This window comes from Salmo salar, chromosome 10 (assembly GCF_965601325.2).
Source record: "Salmo salar chromosome 10, fSalSal1, whole genome shotgun sequence".
In the NCBI taxonomy this organism is placed as follows: domain Eukaryota; kingdom Metazoa; phylum Chordata; class Actinopteri; order Salmoniformes; family Salmonidae; genus Salmo; species Salmo salar.
This window is the reverse complement of record NC_138300.1, coordinates 73,055,774-73,075,687: the sequence shown is the minus strand read 5'-3', so window position 1 is coordinate 73,075,687 and position 19,914 is coordinate 73,055,774. Positions and strand designations below refer to the sequence as shown.

At 40.8% G+C, this 19,914-nt stretch overlaps 1 protein-coding gene across 1 annotated transcript; it reads right to left on the bottom strand.

Annotated features, from left to right (window-relative positions):
- Positions 1-240: 240 nt before the first annotated feature.
- snx22 (sorting nexin 22) lies at positions 241-15,754 on the bottom strand. The gene is made up of 7 exons (XM_014124008.2): positions 15,416-15,754; positions 6,637-6,720; positions 6,355-6,459; positions 5,172-5,266; positions 3,278-3,310; positions 2,809-2,876; positions 241-982 (listed from the first exon to the last, which is right to left on the bottom strand). Exons 1-7 carry the CDS (start codon positions 15,494-15,496, stop codon positions 828-830), a joined length of 621 nt encoding a protein of 206 aa, XP_013979483.1. The 5' UTR covers positions 15,497-15,754; the 3' UTR covers positions 241-827.
- Positions 15,755-19,914: the final 4,160 nt, after the last annotated feature.

The window sequence follows — 19,914 nt, the reverse complement described above, 5'->3', positions numbered from 1 at the left end:
TGGTTCCTAGTGTTCAATTATTGTCAATGTTTTAGTAATATTATTAGTGTGGTCACAACCTTACGTTGAACCTTTTTTTTTGTATTCCATTGTTACTGATTAGAGCTTGCGAGAAAAGCAGTTCTTGTGCATGTGACAACCTAACTTGATAAAAAAAATGGCGCTAAGTTTCTTGTAAGATTGCAAGTAGAACAATGAACATTTTTATATGAACATGGGCCATCCAAACTGACCACTTGATTGGGGCATATCACATTTATATAAAGCTTAACACTTAAACATTTACATATGACATGCCAGTGATTGTGAAACTGTCAATCCAGGCAGACTATTGCCACACTGGATAGGTGCAGTGACATGTTTTACAGGGTCAGCCATAGTAGTACAGCTCCCCTGGGGAAAACTAGGGTTTAGTGCCTTCCTCAAGGGCACAACATTTCACTCAGCTCGGGGATTCGAGCCAGCAACCTTTCATTTACTGGCCTGACAAGCTAACCGCTAGGCTACCTGTCACCCTATTAGTGAGGCATCAAATCGATCTGGCAGGTGAGCTAAGGCAGTTAATGTACTCATCAACTCTGCTTACAAACCAAATTGCAGTTACCACCCCACCTTATGACATTGCTTTTTCAAGAACATCTTCAATTGGCCTATGTGACTTTAGTCAAGCACCCAGGGTAACCTAAACATTTTCTATTGTATGGTAGTATACAAGCAAATGGGCCTCCATTGATTGCTGACTCAGACACTGGACATACATCCAAATTACTATCAAGGTCACTTAAAATTCACAGATCCTAGTGTCAGGACTTCTGCATTGGCTGCCACTATATAGAGGGAATCACTGGAGCTTTGACGGTACGGGCTGGAGCCAGACTGGGTCTCTCTGGGAGGCTGGGTTTTGTGCAGGCTGTGAAGCTGACACGGATGTCTCGGGGGTACAAGCCCTGCAGGACCCCATCCATGACAATGTCCGGCAGATCTGTTGGAAAAGATTAAAAGTTCAATACCATGGTTGCGTTCTAGGCCGACTAGATTGGTTGCACGCCATAAGTTTGCCATATGTGGATAGCTGATACCAGGCAGGCAACTCCAATGCACGGACACCCCTTCAAATGAGTGGATTTGGCTATTTCAGCCACACCCGTTGCCAACAGGTGTATAAAAATCAAATACACACAGCCATGCAATCTCCATAGACAAACATTGGTAGTAGAATCAACCGTACTGAAGAGCTCAGTGACTTTAAATGTGGCACCGTCATAAGTCCAAGTCAGTTTGTCAAATTTCTGCCCTGCTAGAGCTGCCCCGGTCAACTGTAAGTGCTGTTTTTGCAAAATGGAAACGTCTAGGAGCAACAACGGCTCACCCGCAAAGTGGTAGGCCACACAAGCTCATAGAACGGGACCGCCGAGTACCAAAGCGCGTAAAAATCATCTGTCCTCGGTTGCAACACTCACTGAGTTCCAAACTGCCTCTGAAAGCAACGTCAGCATAATAGCTGTTCGTCAGGAGCTTCATAAAATGGGTTTCAATGGCCGAGCAGCCGCACACAAGCCTAAGATCATCATGCGCAATGCCAAGCGTCAGATGGAGTGGTGTAAAGCTTGCCGCCATTAAACTCTGGAGCGATGAATCACGGTTCACTATCTGGTAGTCCAAGTAACGAATCTGGGTTTGGTGGATGGCAGGTGAACGCTACCTGCCCGAATGCATAGTGCCAACTGTAAAGGCCTCCCGTGTGGCTCAGTTGGTAGAGCATGGTGTTTGCAATGCCAGGGTTGTGGGTTCGATTCCCACGGGGGTCCAGTATGGAGAAAGAAAATGTATGAAATGTATGCATTCACTACTGTAAGTCGCTCTGGATAAGAGCGTCTGCTAAATGACTAAAATGTAAAATGATAAAAAAATGTAAAGTTTGGTGGAGGAGGAATAATGGTCTGGGGCTGTTTTTCATGGTTCGGGCTCCTTAGTTACAGTGAAGGTAAAGCTTAACGCTACAGCACATGACATTCTAGACGATTCTGTGCTTCCAACTTTGTGGCAGCAGTTTGGGGAAGGCTCTTTCCTGTTTCAGCATGACAATGCCCCTGTGCACAAAGCGAGGTCCAAACAGAACTGGTTTGTTGAGACTCGTGTGATAGAACTTGACTGGCCTGTACAGAGCCCTGACCTCAACCGCATTGAACACCTTTGGGGTGAATTGGAATGCCTGCTACGAGCCAGGCCTAATCGCTCAACATCAGTGACCAACCTCCCTAATGCTCGTGGCTGAATGGATGTAAGTCCCAGCAGCAATGTTCCAACATCAAGTGGATGCCTTCCCAGAAGAGTGGAGGCTGTCATAGCAGCAAAGGGGGGAGACCAACTCCATATTAATACCCATGATTTTGGAATGAGATGTTCGACGAGCAGCAGGTGTCCACATACTTTTGTCCATATACTGTCTTTGATCTGGAACACGACCAGTAACTAAAACGTAAACAAAAATACTAAAGCACAGGCCATTTAGCGGAGAAAGCTTTCAGCAAGCTCTTTAAAAGGAGACCATCCTACGGAAACATTAACAGTGAGCTGGATGTTACTTGCACTGACGGTAGAGAGTGTGGAGATCTCAAAAGGAGGAGATAGGCTCTAAGCCAAGGGTGGGCAGGTCTAAATATACACTATAGGTCCATTATCATTTCTACTTACTCTCTACCTAGTTTTAGACACTTAAGTGTAAGCCCCCCCCCCCCCCCCCATTTAATTATCTGGGTGGTCTAAGGATCTCCAACAACCATATGACAATGCGGAGGCCTGCCGTACCTGAGGGGGACTCCAGGAGATAGGGGTCACGACAGAATCCCACCACACGCTGATGCTGCAGCTGACAGCTGAGGGACAAGAGACCACTGGGTGAGTCGAAGAGCTGAATGAGTCAAATGTATGTTGCTACAACATGGATGTGTGCATTGCAATATGGAGAATAACTTTTGCAGATTTCAGCATTCTAAATTGAGATTACACTTTTCTTACGCATACATTTAATTTGCATCTTTTTGTATGGCATTTTCATTTGCCCTCTGCATGCCCAAACCCTCAAGATGGCAAGATGAATCAGGTGTGCTGGTGTTAGAATAGATCATAGTGGAACTTCAGAGGGTCCCGAGCCCGGGCATAAACCCGAGGATCGGTTCAGAAACCAAAGTACATGTTTTAAGTACAGGGGGACATGTACTGTATGGCACACAGACAGAATACACATGGCTGTTCACAAGATAAAAGGGAAGCTCACCCATATCCCTGAGGGTCACTATCATCAAATGATCTGAAAAGATGAGGAAACCAGCGTTTTTATTACAGCCTATTATTTGCCCATGTTAAACAATATACACAGAGTATACCAAACATCAGGAACACCTTCCTCAATTGTCTCAAGGCTTAAAAAAAAATCCTTCTGTAACCGGTCTCCTCCCGTTCATCTACACTGATTGAAGTGGATTTAACACATGACATCAATAAGGGATCATAGCTTTGAACTGGTCAGTCTCATGTAAAGAGCAGGTGTTCTTAATGTTTTGTACAATTTGTGTATATTGGCTACATATAACATGACTGAATTCAATAGAGGTTCTCTACATTTTCAATTGCAAAACACTGCAGTGTAAAAGGTAATCATACGGTGCCTTTAGATAGTATTCACACCCCTTGAAGTATTCCACATTTTGTTGTGTTATTTAGTGTGATTAAAATAGATTTAATTGTCATTTTTTTGTCAACTACATACACAAAATACTCTGTCAAAGTGAAAGACAAACTAAAAATGTTTTTATTATTTTGGAAATAAAATGCTAATATATCTTGATTAGGTAAGTATTCAACCCTATGAGGCGATACAAGTTAGAATCACCTTTGGCAGCGATTACAGCTGTGAATCTTTCTGGGTAAGTCTCAAAGTGCTTTGCACACCTGGATTGTACAATATTCTTTTCAAAATTCTTCAAGCTCCGTCAAGTTGGTTGTTGATCCTTGCTACACAGCCATGTTCAAGTCTTGCCCTAGATTTAAGCAGATTTAAGTAAAAATGGTATCTAGGCCACTCATGAACATTCAACATCGTCTTAGTAAGCAACTCCAGTGTATATTTGGCCATGTGTTTTAAGTAATTGTCCTGCTGAAAGGTGAATTTGTCTCCCAGTGTCTGATGGAAAGCAGACAAACAAGTTTCTCTAGGATTTTGCCTATGCTTAGCTTTATACCATTTATTTTTATCCCCCAAAAAACTCCCTAGTCCTTGATGTTGATAAGCTATGATATGATGCAGACACCACCACGCTTGAAAATATGAAGAGTGGAACTCGGTCATGTGTTGGATTTCCCCCTAGACAAAAAGTTCATTTCTTTGCCACATTTTTTGCAGTATTACATTAGTGCCATATTGCAAAAAGGATGCATGTTTTGGAATATTTTTATTCTATACAGGCTTCTTTTCACTCTTTCAATTGGGTTAGTATTACAGTCATTAAACTCTGTAACTGTTTTAAAAAGTCACCATTGGCCACATGGGGAAATCTCTGAGCGGTTTCTTTCCTCAGAGTTAGGAAGGTCGCCTGTATCTTTGATATACCATCCAAAGTGTAATTAATAACTTCACCATGCTCAAAGGGATATTCAATAGGTGTCCTCCTTTACGAACCATTGGAAAACCTCCCTGGTCTTTGTGGTTGAATCTGTGTTTGAAATTCACTGCTCGACTGAGACACCTTACAGTTAATTGTAAGTGTGGGGTACAGAGATGAGGTAGTCATTCAAAAATCATGTTAAACTCTATTATTGCACACAGAGTCCATGCAACTTCTGACTTATTTAGGCTTGCCATAACAAAAGGGTTGAATACTTCTTTTTTTATATATCATTTTTAGTTCATTTGTAAACATTTCTAAAAACATAATTCCATTTTGACATGGGGTATAGTGTATAGATCAGTGACAAAAAAAGTCAAGGGGTGTAAATATTTTGAAGGCACCTGTCTACCTCAGATATCATAAACTCTTGACTGACATCGGATTCTCCATTCCTAGCCACACGTCATATTCAATATACTTTTTTTCTGTCTGATAACTTTATTGAAGTGAACCTGATGTGAGTAGCTGGTTGAGGTGAGGGGACAGAGGCAGGCAGGTACATACTCAAGGCTGCTTATTTTGTTCCCAGAGTGGAAATGTTTCACATGCAGGAAGTCCAGCAGCACCTGAGGGACTTCTTCATACTGGTAAATTATATCCTAGAGAGAGAGGCCAGTAGAAAATACAAAGAAAATGGTTTTGATCACACAGTCTAAAATTGGATTAGTAACTGTTATTGAAAATTTAAACTATCCCAGACTGCAATCCAGTGGGGCTACTGTAAGCATCAGGTAATGCCCATACGGAACATAGTCCCTCAGTCATACGTAAATATTGTATGTCAATTCATACCTAAATATAGTTTCAAAGTCCTAATATGGCACGTACAATATATTAATTCATTACATTTCATACGTAAATATAACACCTGAATGTGGTAACTGAACATGGTATGCAATTAATATATGTAGTCCTAACTGAATAAAGTAAATACGGTAACACTTTACTTGACACCCAGCGTCATAACATGTCATTACAGCTGAAATAACTTGTCATAACATCTATTTAGACCTGTTGTGACATATATTGCATTATTTTATGGCTGGTTATGACACTTACATAAGAGTCTCAACCCACCACACAAGGCAAAACATTCCATTACACCTGAGCCTATTTGTTAACAATATATTTATGTTCTATAAAATGTTCTGAAATTGACCATATTAAAACATCATTGTAATTGAGCACAAATTTCAGGAGCAGGACAAGACACCGTCTTTTTGACTGATGACTGACAAGGGCATGTATGTGATAGGCCTATCTGGCTTAAATGATTTTGACGGTCATAATGCTTCTCGACGGGGTCATAAAGTATTTTCTTAGTCCAAGTAAAGTGACACAGGATGGTCAATGCTTCACGAGTGTCAAAGTGTATTTTCTGCAAGTTATTTAAAATATGATGAAAAAAAAACATGACTGTAAAAAGAATTCATTACAACAAACGACTTAAGAAACAAACTTTCAAAACAAAAGGAAACTTCTTGGCTGGGAAAAAACACATTGGAATAAATGTGGGTTTTGACAATCTTATATAGGTGTCATAACCAGCCATAAAACAACACAATATATTTAAACATGTCGTGACATATTGGCCATGACAGTGTTATGACCATATTATGACACGTTATGTCAGCTGTTATGACGTTGGGTGTCAAGTAAAGTGTTAGTGTAAATACATATATTCTACCTGAATGTAGTCCTCCAGCTGCTGCCTCCTCTGCTCAAGAGGCTTGGTTCTCAGATGAGTGCTCCTCTTGCTGGGAAAGTCTGGGGGATGCAGAATCTTCTTCAGCTATGGAGGCAGGAGGAAACTGTAAATGACATTACGGGGATGGGCCTGTAATGGCTTAATGTCCATCGTGCATGCAACAGAGTAGAGTACAGTATACAAAAAGTGGTTAAGATCATTCAGATACTGTATAATTCTGGTGTCAAGTAAGGGGAGGCAGAGAGTCAGCGATTGTTTTACCTTTCTGTGCAGGGTCTGGAATTCACTGTGTCTTCTGAGCACAAAGTGTTTCCTTCCATTGAACAATATCTCAACTCTGAAGAGCTAGAAAAGAAAAGAGCAGAGCGGAGCTTTGCGCTATTACTCTGGTTTTCTGGAAAGGAATATCAATAGAATTATGTTTGCTTGTCATCGGACAGAAACATTTATGTACAAAAGGTAAGTCTTTCCATTCACATAAGAGTTTGCCTCTGTAAAAAGTAGTTATACACAAACTAGATGGGGCTTGATGTTCTCCAATCATGCCTGAGTTTAGTGTCCAGTGTAATGCAGTCAGATATCCAGCAGGGGAAGGGAGAGGCCTGTTTACAGAGCTCAGCATTCTAAACTCAACAGTGCCCACTGGTGGCGATAAAACGAATCCTAGCAAACTTTGCAGCTTTTGCTTGAGGAATTGGACAACAAGCATGCGTCCCAATATCTCCTTTCTCTTTCAGTGTGGACCCGTTCACACAAATGTAAAAGCATTGGATTGGTGCGGGTATAGGCTTGTGGGAGCTCCCACCATATTTCTTATACCAGTAATACCAGTATAGAATCATTGTATCATCTAAACCGCTGTGAAATATATTTTGAAATACCAAAAATATAGTATTTTCAGCATTTTGAAGCTGGTGTACAAAATTGAAAGTATAAGGGGCAAAAACGAAACTTAACAGAATGCATAGAAAATTCGCACATAGAACATATCTACCGCTTCTTAGATCTTTGATTCTCATTAAAAACGAGTCTCTCTCTCAAATTTCTATGTGCATTTGGTCGGGTCTACAAAAAAAGTTACAGCTTCAAGTGGTCAAAATCAACTCAGTCGTACATGTACTACTGCTCACAAGAAAGGCAAAACAGATCCCCTAGAATGACCATAACCCTAGGTAAAAGGACAACCTGTGGAAATGTTCTTTCTTAAAGACATTCTATAACTTCCTGAATGGGATGATGCGTAGGCTACACTGCACCTGCACATCCTTAGCAATCAGTAATTTGGAGGATAGATAACTGGCAGAATGCAGCCCAAGGACAGGAGTTGCGGGATCAGTATTGTTTTTATAACCCAAGTGCACTGTCCACATTTTTTCATCCTTGTAAAATAGTACTGATAGTACACAAATTATTGTAGGCTGCTTGCTTGTACATTACAACAAATCAAACAGGGGCAGCAATGAAATGCTTCCTTTTCCAGTGAAGCTCCAGTGTGCCATGGTAGTTAATTAGCAGGCTTATTTGGATAATGGCAACGCTAGCTGATATTCATCTGGACAAATACACATGAGAATACACCCGTCACCCAGAACTGAGGTTAATGACAACTACAAAAGTGGCCATCTTTTGGTCTTCCCCAGCTTTCTAAAACGAAGAAAACAGGGATATCTTCTCCAAATTGGTCTGAAACCAAGTTAACAATAATACATAAATAGCTACTGACATAAAGAGAGCGGATAGACTTTCAAAAATATGAATAGAAGGGACTCTGTCTAAACATGACAAGGTGTGGTGAACAATGAATGACAAAAATTCTAGCCTACATTTCCAGCAAGCTATTATCTAAATATTCCTTTGAAGTTGTTGACTTAAAGTTGGAGCTTCAGGACATGCTGTTTAGAATCCAGTATTCCGGGTCATGTTCATAAGGGCATGCAGCAGAAAACGTTTCACAACAGGAAACAAAAATGAGCATTTATTTTGGACAAATCCAGGTAGACCCTCTCCGTTTGAGTCTATTTCCTTATATTTACTGCCAAATGAACATGACCCAGGACAGAGAGTGATCCTGACATGGGGATTACCCGAGTCATGCAGTTGATCCACACTTTTTTGTCAGGCCCTCACGTTAAATATAGCTGACTGGCTACATTCAGGCTATAATTAAAGGCCCATGCCCCCCCTTTTCACCTAAACTCATCTCTCATGGGTTGATCCAGAGTGATTGCTACAAGGACGATTTTGCCACCCTATAACTAATTTATAGCTATATTTTAATCTATGAACTAGTCTACAACCATCCAACACAATAAAGACATTAAAGAGTTTACCTTTTAGGTATTTATTCTTGACCTAAAAATACATTTGGTCCTTAATTATTCGCAACTGGCTCAGCACTCTCTGTTACTTCGAAAGAGTGCCGACCCTAAATCAGCAGTGACTCGAGCGGTCAGCCTAGTACAGTACTTACCTCCTCTCTCAGCAAACAGTAATTTGGACTGTTTGTAGCTGTGTAGCCTGGTCCCAGATGTGTCTGTGCTGTCTTGCCAAGTACCAACTCTGGCAAGACAGCACAGACCAATCTGGTACCAGGCTAGCTGTTCAAAGAAGGCACATGGCCTCCATATTCCTGGGTTGCCCAGGCGACTCGCGACCCAGTGGACCGATGGGGCTGGAGCCATGTCATCACATACCAATGATGGTCCCAAACAGATGACCCTCAATCCATGGATGAATGAGCTCTCAGAGCAGGAGGGCTGTGGCCATTATCCAGGCAGCCACGGGATCTAACATGGATCCTCATGAGCAGAATAATCATCAACCCATGACTAATTATCATATTGGTAAAAGTTATTTTTAAATTGTTCTATAGAGTTATCAAACTCTGCAATCAGTGCCCATTGCATACATTTGAGATGTTACAAGATTACTGTTTACATAATACAAGATTATTTCCCTGAAGATACAGACTTTTGACCATCACCACCTGAACTATGATGAATAGTTATTTAGTGACAAAGATATGCGACTGACTTTTCATGAGCTTTAAAAGTAACCAATTCCTCTCAATGACACACAACTTTCCCTTTCCTGAAGTTGCTGTTCTTCCCCCTATGGCGGAACTCACTGGTTTAGTCAGTTCCACAAAGTCAAGTATCACAATGAACAACAAGTACCTGCTTCTGCTCATTGTTCAGCCTGCTTCACTAACCTGCAGAAGTCAGTCTCAACTTCAGCGCCTATTTCATATGGAATAACTCCCCCGGCCTACTCATGCACACCTTGTGCTTCATTCGTTTACCAAATTACTGTTCAGGACAAGAAGCACATCATTTAATTATAAAAAATGGAGTTACATCTGCCCAAAAAGGTACTTCCAGTCAAAGAAAAGAGTCTGTCTGCTCACTCGAGACTGGTAAACAAGGTTAAAAAAAACAGCTCATCCACTTTTGATGCTTTAACTCGTTAATTTAAGGTAACAAAATGTCACTATGTTCCCCATGCCTACAGATGAGCTGTTTATATATGTCTACAGATGAGCTGATGGGACATTCACTCAGTCCATGGGGATGTATAAGAATACAGAGATTGTCATCAGTTCATGGGAAAGACAATTTTCCAATATCGGGTCTCTTTGTTCTTGAAGCCATACAGCCGGGTTTACAGACAGAACTCCGGCCATCCTCGCTTTCTCGCCATCGGTCACCCTTCCGTCACAGAGCTTTCATTGTTGCGGGTGTGCAGATAGGGCTAGATATTTCCACCTGCAAACCCCTGGCAGAGGGGCCCGACGCCCCCTCCTTACATAACACAGCAGAAGGCTCAGAGTGGAACACGCAGCACCCCAAATCAGACAGTTAACAGACAAGCAAGACCCATTTTCACACTACTCAGCCGAGCTCATCCAAGGTTTGCTGAACTGGCCTGGATGCGCATGCACCATACTAGCTTGAACCCTGTTTGAAAGGGCAATGTACTGTATGTGCATACAAAATATACAAGCCAGCACAGAATAGTTTGGGTCGGCATGTTGGCGTGAAAGGGATATGATTGGACTACTTCTTGAACCCCACTCTATTTCAAGAAATGGATAATTGACTATGCCCCTCTGCTTGTTTAAAAGAAGACTGGCACCAGCTATATTATCAGACAAGCTAAGGGTCAGCTCAGCTCACTTTTAGCTTCCCAAGCAGTTTTAGTCTCATGCTGGAAAGGAGTAGACAATGTGAAAAGAACATATCCAAGCCTACACAGAAAGTGCTGTTCAGGTTGGCACAATAGTATGAACACACGCACACACACCAAAAGCTCATGAGTGACTCGAAGCAGAATTATGCGTCAGTCAAAAACGACTTCAGTCTTACTTTTGTTGATCATGGAGGCAGGCAATTTAGTCATCCTGTTAAGACTACAGCTGCTGTGGGATTTGTAACGTGAACCCATTTTTCAACTGGGTCATGGTTTTGATTCCAGCCGTGGCCACCAATAAGGAAAAGTATACAATTACTGCTTTGGATAAAAGTATCTGCTAAATGGCATACAATGAGTGGACAAAACATTAAAAACACCTTCCTAATATTGAGTCGAACCCCCTCTTTTGCCCTCAGAACAGCCTCAATTCGTTGGGGAATGGACTCTACAAGGTGCCGAAAGCTTTCCACAGGGATGTTGGCCCATGTTGACTCCAATGCTTCCCACAGTTGTGTCAAGTTGGCTGGATGTCACTTGGGTGGTGGACCATTCTTGATACACACGGGAAAATGTTGAGCATTGCAGTTCTTGACACAAACCGGTGCGCCTGGAACCTACTGCCAGAACCCGTTCAAAGGCACTTCAATACTTGGTCTTGCCCATTCACCCTCTGAATGGCACACACAATCCATGTCTGAAGGCTTAAAAATCCTTCTTTAACCCGTCTCCTCCCCTTCAGCTACACTGATTGAAGTGGATTTAACAAGTGACATCTAATTTGGATTTAACAAGTGGGATCATAGCTTTCACCTCATCCATCTATTTCATGGAAAGAGCAGGTGTTCATAATGTTTTGTACTCTTTGTGTATATTGGCAACATATAAAGTGACTGAATTTACTGGCTCAAAGTTCAGAGACTTGGGCAAAGGGTTTCCTTTTGCTTGCTTTTACCATGAAATTAGATCTTTTCACATCAGATATTTTTCAGGAAAAAAAAGACTAGAATTGGGCTGCCTGTGTAGATGCAACCCAACAAGTAGACAGCTCTCAAGCCAACAGCTCTCAACCAAAACCGGTGGTAAATGACTATAGACATTGTTTGGGGGTTCACTGTCAAAAACAAAAAACTTATTGCCCAAGTCCATGAACTTTGAGGCAATATATTCAGTCATGTTATATGTATCCTATATAAGCCATTTAGCGGATTCTTTTATCCAAAGCGATCAGAATTGGGCTGCCTGTGTAAATGCAGACAAAAAGTGCACTCAAGTCCCCAGTGCTAGGTAGGTGCAAAAAGTGCTGTCAACACCAACTTTCTTCTGGCAACTGTCATTCCAGTAGCTAGGTGTAGTCAGTGGTGTAAAGTAACTAAGTACAAATACTTTGAAGTACCATTTAAGTATCTGTACTTGACAATTTATATTTTTTTACTGCACCACATTCCTAAAGAAAAATGTCGTTTTTACTCCCATACATTTTTCCTGACACCCAAAAGTACCCGTTACATTTCGAATGCTTAGCATGACAAACATTGTCAAATTCACACACTTATCAATAGAACACGTGGTCATCACTACTTCCTCTGTCATGCTGAGCAAACCTCGCCCGCGAGCGTTATAAAATACATTTACACATACGTTAGTCAATCGTTTCATCCAAACTGCTCGTGGGTGTCAGTGTAGCCAGACGCTTGACGCGCTGCAATTCCCGCCTCTCTCATCTACTCATTGGTTTTTAGGAGCATACTAACCCAACCGGGTGATTGAAAGATGAACAAGGTCCACACTCCAGTCGTTGGTGGCGGTTATGCACCTTAAAAGTTGTTTGCCAACCGCCATATACAATCCACAGAAGAACAAATGAGGAGAGATTAATCAAGGAAAACTGAAAACGAACTAGGTTTCCCTTATTATCTGTGGATTAATTGTCTGAGTAGAGAACCCACGATTTTGTGAGACTCAAAATGGGTTAAAATTCTATAAAGTTCCAGCAAAAAAAAGGACCATATGCATTTTAGGTAAAGTAACAACCCAATATTTTTCTCCCAAGTCAAATTAGCAAGCTAGCTAAATGTCCATGAATGTTCTGTGTGTGTTTTGACTAGAGGTCGACCGAATATGATTTTTCAACACCGATACCGATTGTTGGAGGACCAAAAAATAGCCTATACATATATATGTAATAACAACAATTACAACAATACTGAATGAACATTTATTTTAACTTAATATAATACATAAATAAAATCTATTTAGTCTCAAATAAATAATGAAACCTGTTCAATTTGGTTTAAATAATGCAAAAACAGTGTTGGAGAAGTAAAAGTGCAATATGTGCCATGTAAAAAAGCTAACGTTTAAGTTCCTTGCTCAGAACATGAGAACATATGAAAGCTGGTGGTTCAATATTCCCAGCTAAGAAGTTTTAGGTTGTAGTTATGACACGTCTACTCTCTCTATACCATTTATTTCATATACCTTTGGCTATTGAATGTTCTTACAGGCACTTTAGTATTGCCAGCCTAATCTCGAGATTTGATAGGCTTGAAGTCATAAACATAGCTGTGAATCAAGCATTGCTAAGAGCTGCTGGCAAACGCAGGAAAGTGCTGTTTGAATGAATGCTTACGAGCCTGCTGCTGCCTGCCACTGCTCAGTCAGACCGCTCTATCAAATCATAGACTTGATTATAATAAACACAGAAATATGAGCCTTTGGTCATTAATATGGTCAAATCTAGAAACTATAATTTAGAAAACAAAACGTTTATTCTTTCAGTGAAATACGGAACCTTTATTTCATCGAACGGGTGACAACCCTAAGTCTACATACTGCTGTTACATTGCACAACCTTCAATGTCATAATTATGTAAATTTCTGGCAAATTAGTTCACAACGAGCCAGGCGGCCCAAACTGTTGCATATACCTTGACTCTGCTTGCACTGAATGCAAGAGAAGTGACACAATTTCCCTAGTTAATATTGCCTGCTAACATGAATTTTTTTAAACTGAACTGCAGGTAAAAAAAATACATACTTCTGTGTATTGATTTTAAGAAAGGCATTGAAGTTTATGGTTAGGTACATTTGTGCAAAGATTGCGCTTTTTTCGCGAATGTGCTTTTGCTAAATCATCACCCGTTTGGCGAAGTAGGCTGTGATACGATGATAAATTAACAGACACCGCATTGATTATATGCAACGCAGGACAAGCTAGTTAACCTAGTAATATCATCAACCATGTGTAGTTAACTAGTGATTATGTGAAGATTGATTGTTTTTTATAAGTTAAGTTTAATGCTAGCTAGCAACTTACCTAGGCTCCTTGTAGCCACAAGGTCCTTTTGACGCTGCACTCGCGTAACAGGTGGTCAGCCTGCCATGCAGTTTCCTCATGGATTGCAATGTAATCAGCCATAATCGTTGTCCAAAAAGACCGATTACCGATTGTTATGAAAACTTGAAATCAAACTCAATTAAAAATGGGCCATGCTGATTAATCGGTCGACCTCTAGTTTTGACATGAATTAATATAGTTGGTTTTGGTATTTTAACCTGCGGGTCATGAACGCGTCTGGAGGGCATAGACAAAATCAACATGCACACAATGACTCACGCGCAGAGCCAGTTCCATCAGCATGTGATCTGGCGGACTCACTAAACAAATTATTTGTAAATTGTGTTGGCATGTGCCCCTGGCAGTGGCGATTTTAGCATGTAAATCTTGGTGGGGCAAACCATTTTTTTTTTTTTTAGATGCATGCCAGCAAAGACACTACATAACACTAAACAATACATTAATTGCACTATAACAGCGACAAGCGGTGCCCAAACTGTTAGGGCCTATGTGACACGCATTAATGCCAAAATAACATGCAAAACAGGCAAGCCCCCCTCAAAAAAATAAATAAAAATACATTCAAAAAATGTGGGGTTCAAAACAGGTGTGTGTATTCTTCAGGACATGCTGTTCAGAATCCAGTATTCAGGGACATGTTAATAAGGGCATGCAGCAAAAACGTTTCAAAACGTTTTACAACAGGAAACAAAAATGAGCATTTCTTTTGGACAAATCCAGGTAGACCCTCCCCGTTTGAGTCCATTTCCTTATATTTAGTGCCAAATGAACATGACCCAGGACAGAGAGTCCCCGACTGGCCCCTGGCAATCCGTAATTAAAAAACTAAATCATGCTCTCTTGTCTACTTAACAAGGAATATGAAATGATTAATAGGATTTATTGTTGATACTTATGTATATTTAAACCGAAACACATTTTGAATTCTACTCAAGTAGTATTTTACTGGGCAACTTTCACTTGACTCGTTTTCTATTAAAGCATCTTTACTTTTATTCAAGTATGACGATTGGGTACTATTTCCACCACAGGGTGTAGCCTGTGTTTGTGGCAACTGTCTAAAAAAGATTGGGTGCTTGGCATACAAACTGCAATACTTCTGTGTCTCTTTTTCAAATGAGGCTCAGGGCTTTCAAATTATATTTTAAGGGAAAGTGGGAGAAAGCAGCCACAGACAACTGAAGCTTTTCACAATTGTGTAATACAGGACACAAGGGCACCAATGATTCACCAAATTATAGAAATTATATAATATACACATCTATGGAATAGTTGCCCTTCTAGCTTGCCTGGTGCAAAGGAATGGCGCGGCAGCCGGCACGAATGGCAAACCAGGACCAGTGGAATATCGCCTAGCCAAGCAGTAAAAATATATTTCAAAAATCTTGACATGACAAGTTGTGGGAAAACATAAGAGAACGCCTGAAAATAAGTATTGAACCTTACTGTACCACACATATCCAGATACTTTTAAAGCCTACAACAGTTTACCTTTCTCAATTTCCCCGACTCGTCTACCTCTCGCTCCAGCGACGGAATCGATACCTCAATCATAGGGGAATCTTGAGCCATTCATCGGACTTTTCTGAGCGCAAACTGTCCAATTACCTTCCTACTGAGTGGTGCTGCGGCTTTTCTCTCTTCAGTCTTTAACAATGTCCCCTTCTAAACATTCGGGAAAATGCAGGTAAGAGAACATAAAGGGATAATGGACAACGTGACAATATAAACTCGGCTACCGTAAATTCAGGGAAACGTTTTGAGACTCTCTCTCCAATGCTCCTCCCACAAACTATTTGGAGAATCTGTGCACCCCATCTAAAATGCCCTACGTTAAAAGAAAAAAAGAACGATATCCTTGGGTTGATTCAAATGTTTCGTGTTACACAGGGCATTAATTCAATAGCCGAAATGCCAAACAACATTATTTTACATGATGTGCAGAATAACTGGTTTGACAGATTACATATAGCTTCGTCTCTTGCTGAGGTAGGGCTATTCTGCCTTTGTAGAAAGACAATAATGAAAGCATCGGACTATAAGGTTCTATTTGGAATAAAAAATAAATAAATGAGTTGGTCACATAATTGATGTTTAGATGGTTCTTCATCTGTCTGTGAAGTTAGATTTAAAAAATATATATATTTTTAACTATAAAGTTCTATCTGCATAAACCCATTTGAACATGGCACTATATGACTATAAGGTTATATCTGCAATCCAATCACCAGCCTAAACAAATACTGATGGACCGATCAGAACACGTCTTTGCAAATAGAGTACTACAGTATGAGTCATAATACCCATAAAACCTAGCGGTCAAACAAGAAATGGTTCCAATAGTTTTTCCACCATTCATTTTTCCCATAGGGGATTTTTAGAAACACTTCAAATAAGGGCTGTGTTTTGTGTAGGCTTACCCTGGAATGACGTTTTGATAGCCATGTAAATCTCTCTAGGACAAAGTGACTTTTATTAACATATTCACCAATATTTACCTCCCCAAAATAAAATGCTAATTTGGCTATCATAAAGAACTAACAATGCCATGATGATGATCTGGATGAGACTGCCGAATCGAGGCAAAGGTAAGAATCTCTGGATTAACTATCTAAATGTTAGCTAAATGTAGTAATGAACAAAATGGCTACATTTCTTTACTGGACAATTCTGTGAACTGTCTTGTGCAAGTTAGTATAGGTGTCAGAAAGCGATGACGCTCAGGAGCTTGCAGGGATTTGTAGTCTTGCATGATGTCTACGTTGATGCTAGTTAGCATTTTCTAATCTGAGCATAAATAGAGACAAATATATTGATAAGTCACCTTGTCCGAGAGATTTACATGGTTAGCAAAACGTCAAGCCTACACGAAACACAGCCGTTATTTTAAGTGTTTCTAAAATCCCCTAAGGGAAAAATGAATGGTGAAAAAACGATTGGAACCATTTCCCTCTTTGACCGCTAGGTTTTATGGTTATGACACCTCCATTGAGGTGCTCTATGGTCTAGGCTAGTCGGTCATCACTTCCACAAAGTCATAAACCCTGCCTATTTCTACAATTTATTTTCTTATAGATGCACAATGCAGAAATCACTCAGCCATTTCCAGGTTGCAAAAATTCTAATAGTTCACCTCATTTCAGTTTGTTACAAAACAAGCAAGTAAAGTGTAGAGAATCATTGTACCATCTAAACCGCTATGAAATATACACTGCTCAAAAAAATAAAGGGAACACTTAAACAACACAATGTAACTCCAAGTCAATCACACTTCTGTGAAATCAAACTGTCCACTTAGGAAGCAACACTGATTGACAATAAATTTCACATGCTGTTGTGCAAATGGAATAGACAACAGGTGGAAATTATAGGCAATTAGCAAGACACCCCCAATAAAGGAGTGGTTCTGCAGGTGGGGACCACAGACCACTTCTCAGTTCCTATGCTTCCTGGCTGATGTTTTGGTCACTTTTGAATGCTGGCGGTGCTTTCACTCTAGTGGTAGCATGAGACGGAGTCTACAACCCACACAAGTGGCTCAGGTAGTGGAGCTCATCCAGGATGGCACATCAATGCGAGCTGTGGGAAGAAGGTTTGCTGTGTCTGTCAGCGTAGTGTCCAGAGCATGGAGGCGCTACCAGGAGACAGGCCAGTACATCAGGAGACGTGGAGGAGGCCGTAGGAGGGCAACAACCCAGCAGCAGGACCGCTACCTCTGCCTTTGTGCAAGGAGGAGCAGGAGAAGCACTGCCAGAGCCCTGCAAAATGACCTCCAGCAGGCCACAAATGTGCATGTGTCTGCTCAAACGGTCAGAAACAGACTCCATGAGGGTGGTATGAGGGCCCGACGTCCACAGGTGGGGGTTGTACTTACAGCCCAACACCGTGCAGGACGTTTGGCATTTGCCAGAGAACACCAAGATTGGCAAATTCGTCACTGGCGCCCTGTGCTCTTCACAGATGAAAGCAGGTTCACACTGAGCACGTGACAGACGTGACAGAGTCTGGAGACGCCGTGGAGAACGTTCTGCTGCCTGCAACAACCTCCAGCATGACCGGTTTGGCGGTGGGTCAGTCATGGTGTGGGGTGGCATTTCTTTGGGGGGCCGCACAGCCCTCCATGTGCTCGCCAGAGGTAGCCTGACTGCCATTAGGTTACCGAGATGAGATCCTCAGACCCCTTGTGAGACCATATGCTGGTGCGGTTGGCCCTGGGTTCCTCCTAATGCAAGACAATGCTAGACCTCATGTGGCTGGAGTGTGTCAGCAGTTCCTGCAAGAGGAAGGCATTGATGCTATGGACTGGCCCGCCCGTTCCCCAGAACTGAATCCAATTGAGCACATCTGGGACATCATGTCTTGCTCCATCCACCAACGCCACGTTGCACCACTGATTGTCCAGGAGTTGGCGGATGCTTTAGTCCAGGTCTGGGAGGAGATCCCTCAGGAGACCATCCGCCACCTCATCAGGAGCATGCCCAGGTGTTGTAGGGAGGTCATACAGGCATGTGGAGGCCACACATACTACTGAGCCTCATTTTGACTTGTTTTAAGGACATTACATCAAAGTTGGATCAGCCTGTAGTGTGGTTTTCCACTTTAATTTTGAGTGTGACTCCAAATCCAGACCTCCATGGGTTGATAAATTGGATTTCCGTTGATTATTTTTGTGTGATTTTGTTGTCAGCACATTCAACTATGTAAAGAAAGTATTTAATAAGATTATTTCTTTCATTCAGATCTAGGATGTGTTATTTAAGTGTTCCCTTTCTTTTTTTGAGCAGTATATTTTCCATAACCCCAAAATATTGTATTTTCAGCTGTTTGAAGCTGGTGTAAAAAACTGAAATTAAAAAATGCAAAAACAAAACTGAAAGAACGGGAAGTATAGAAATAGTGCACATAGAACAGATCTACCTCTTCTTAGCCTTGCGTTCAATGAAAGACATAACACACATTTCTAAGTGAATTGTTTCCCAAAAAGTTAAATATTGCAGCTTTAAATTGTGATTTTAAACCTAACCTTAACCACACTGATACCTAACTCTAATCTTAAATTAAGACCAAAAAGCTAATTTTTTATTTTCATGAATTTTTACCATACAGCCAATGTTGACTTTGTGGCTGTAGTAACTAGTGGAATATCCAGTCTAGTCAGCAATGATGGAAGGCAAGTAAAAAAAAACTATACTGTCAAAAATCTTAGTGTATTATGTTGGATCATTGTTCAGGGATGACAGTAATTAGTCTTCAATTTCTTAATGTATTGGATTATGTGTTCTGACTCTTATATTGGTAAAATAGTGTTATTCTATCATGTATGTATTCAAATAGCTACAGTTTTCTTAACGGAACATGTCTAATTCAGAAGTGTCAGATAGAACCTCATGGCTGAACCCAGAGTGACATTTCAGAGCCATAAGGTTCTATCCGCGATTGCACCACCCTAAAAAAACGAATTTACAAATGTCTCAGGATGTTGATACTCTGCATTTTAGGTACCTTTAAGACCTTAATGGGTTATTAAAGAGAAATTCACTACAAATCAGTTCTGAGATCTGAAAACTATATTGCACAGGTAGAACCTTATCTTCCCAAGGTAATTTCATAGGCTACACACACACACACACACACACTTTATAATGTGAAACAATATACTTATTATTGAGGATTGTGGATATAACACGAATTTGCATGTTTACACGAGTCCAATGACATTATTTTCTATGTATAGAAAATGATAAATGAGAATCACATGGTGTGACATGATATCCTGTGACTTCCTCATTCATGTATTCCTCTGCTGATTTGGGCTTATTCAATCCAAGCAGGAAATAATGCTCACATAAGCAACTCTGAGGAACAGGGCATTGTGCTGCGCTATACACTTGGTTAACCAGAAAAAAACAGAAGGCTAGAGTATAGTAGGAACAAAGATAACATTAGCTGTACCCACACAACTACTGCAGTAGAAGTCACAGCATCAGCAA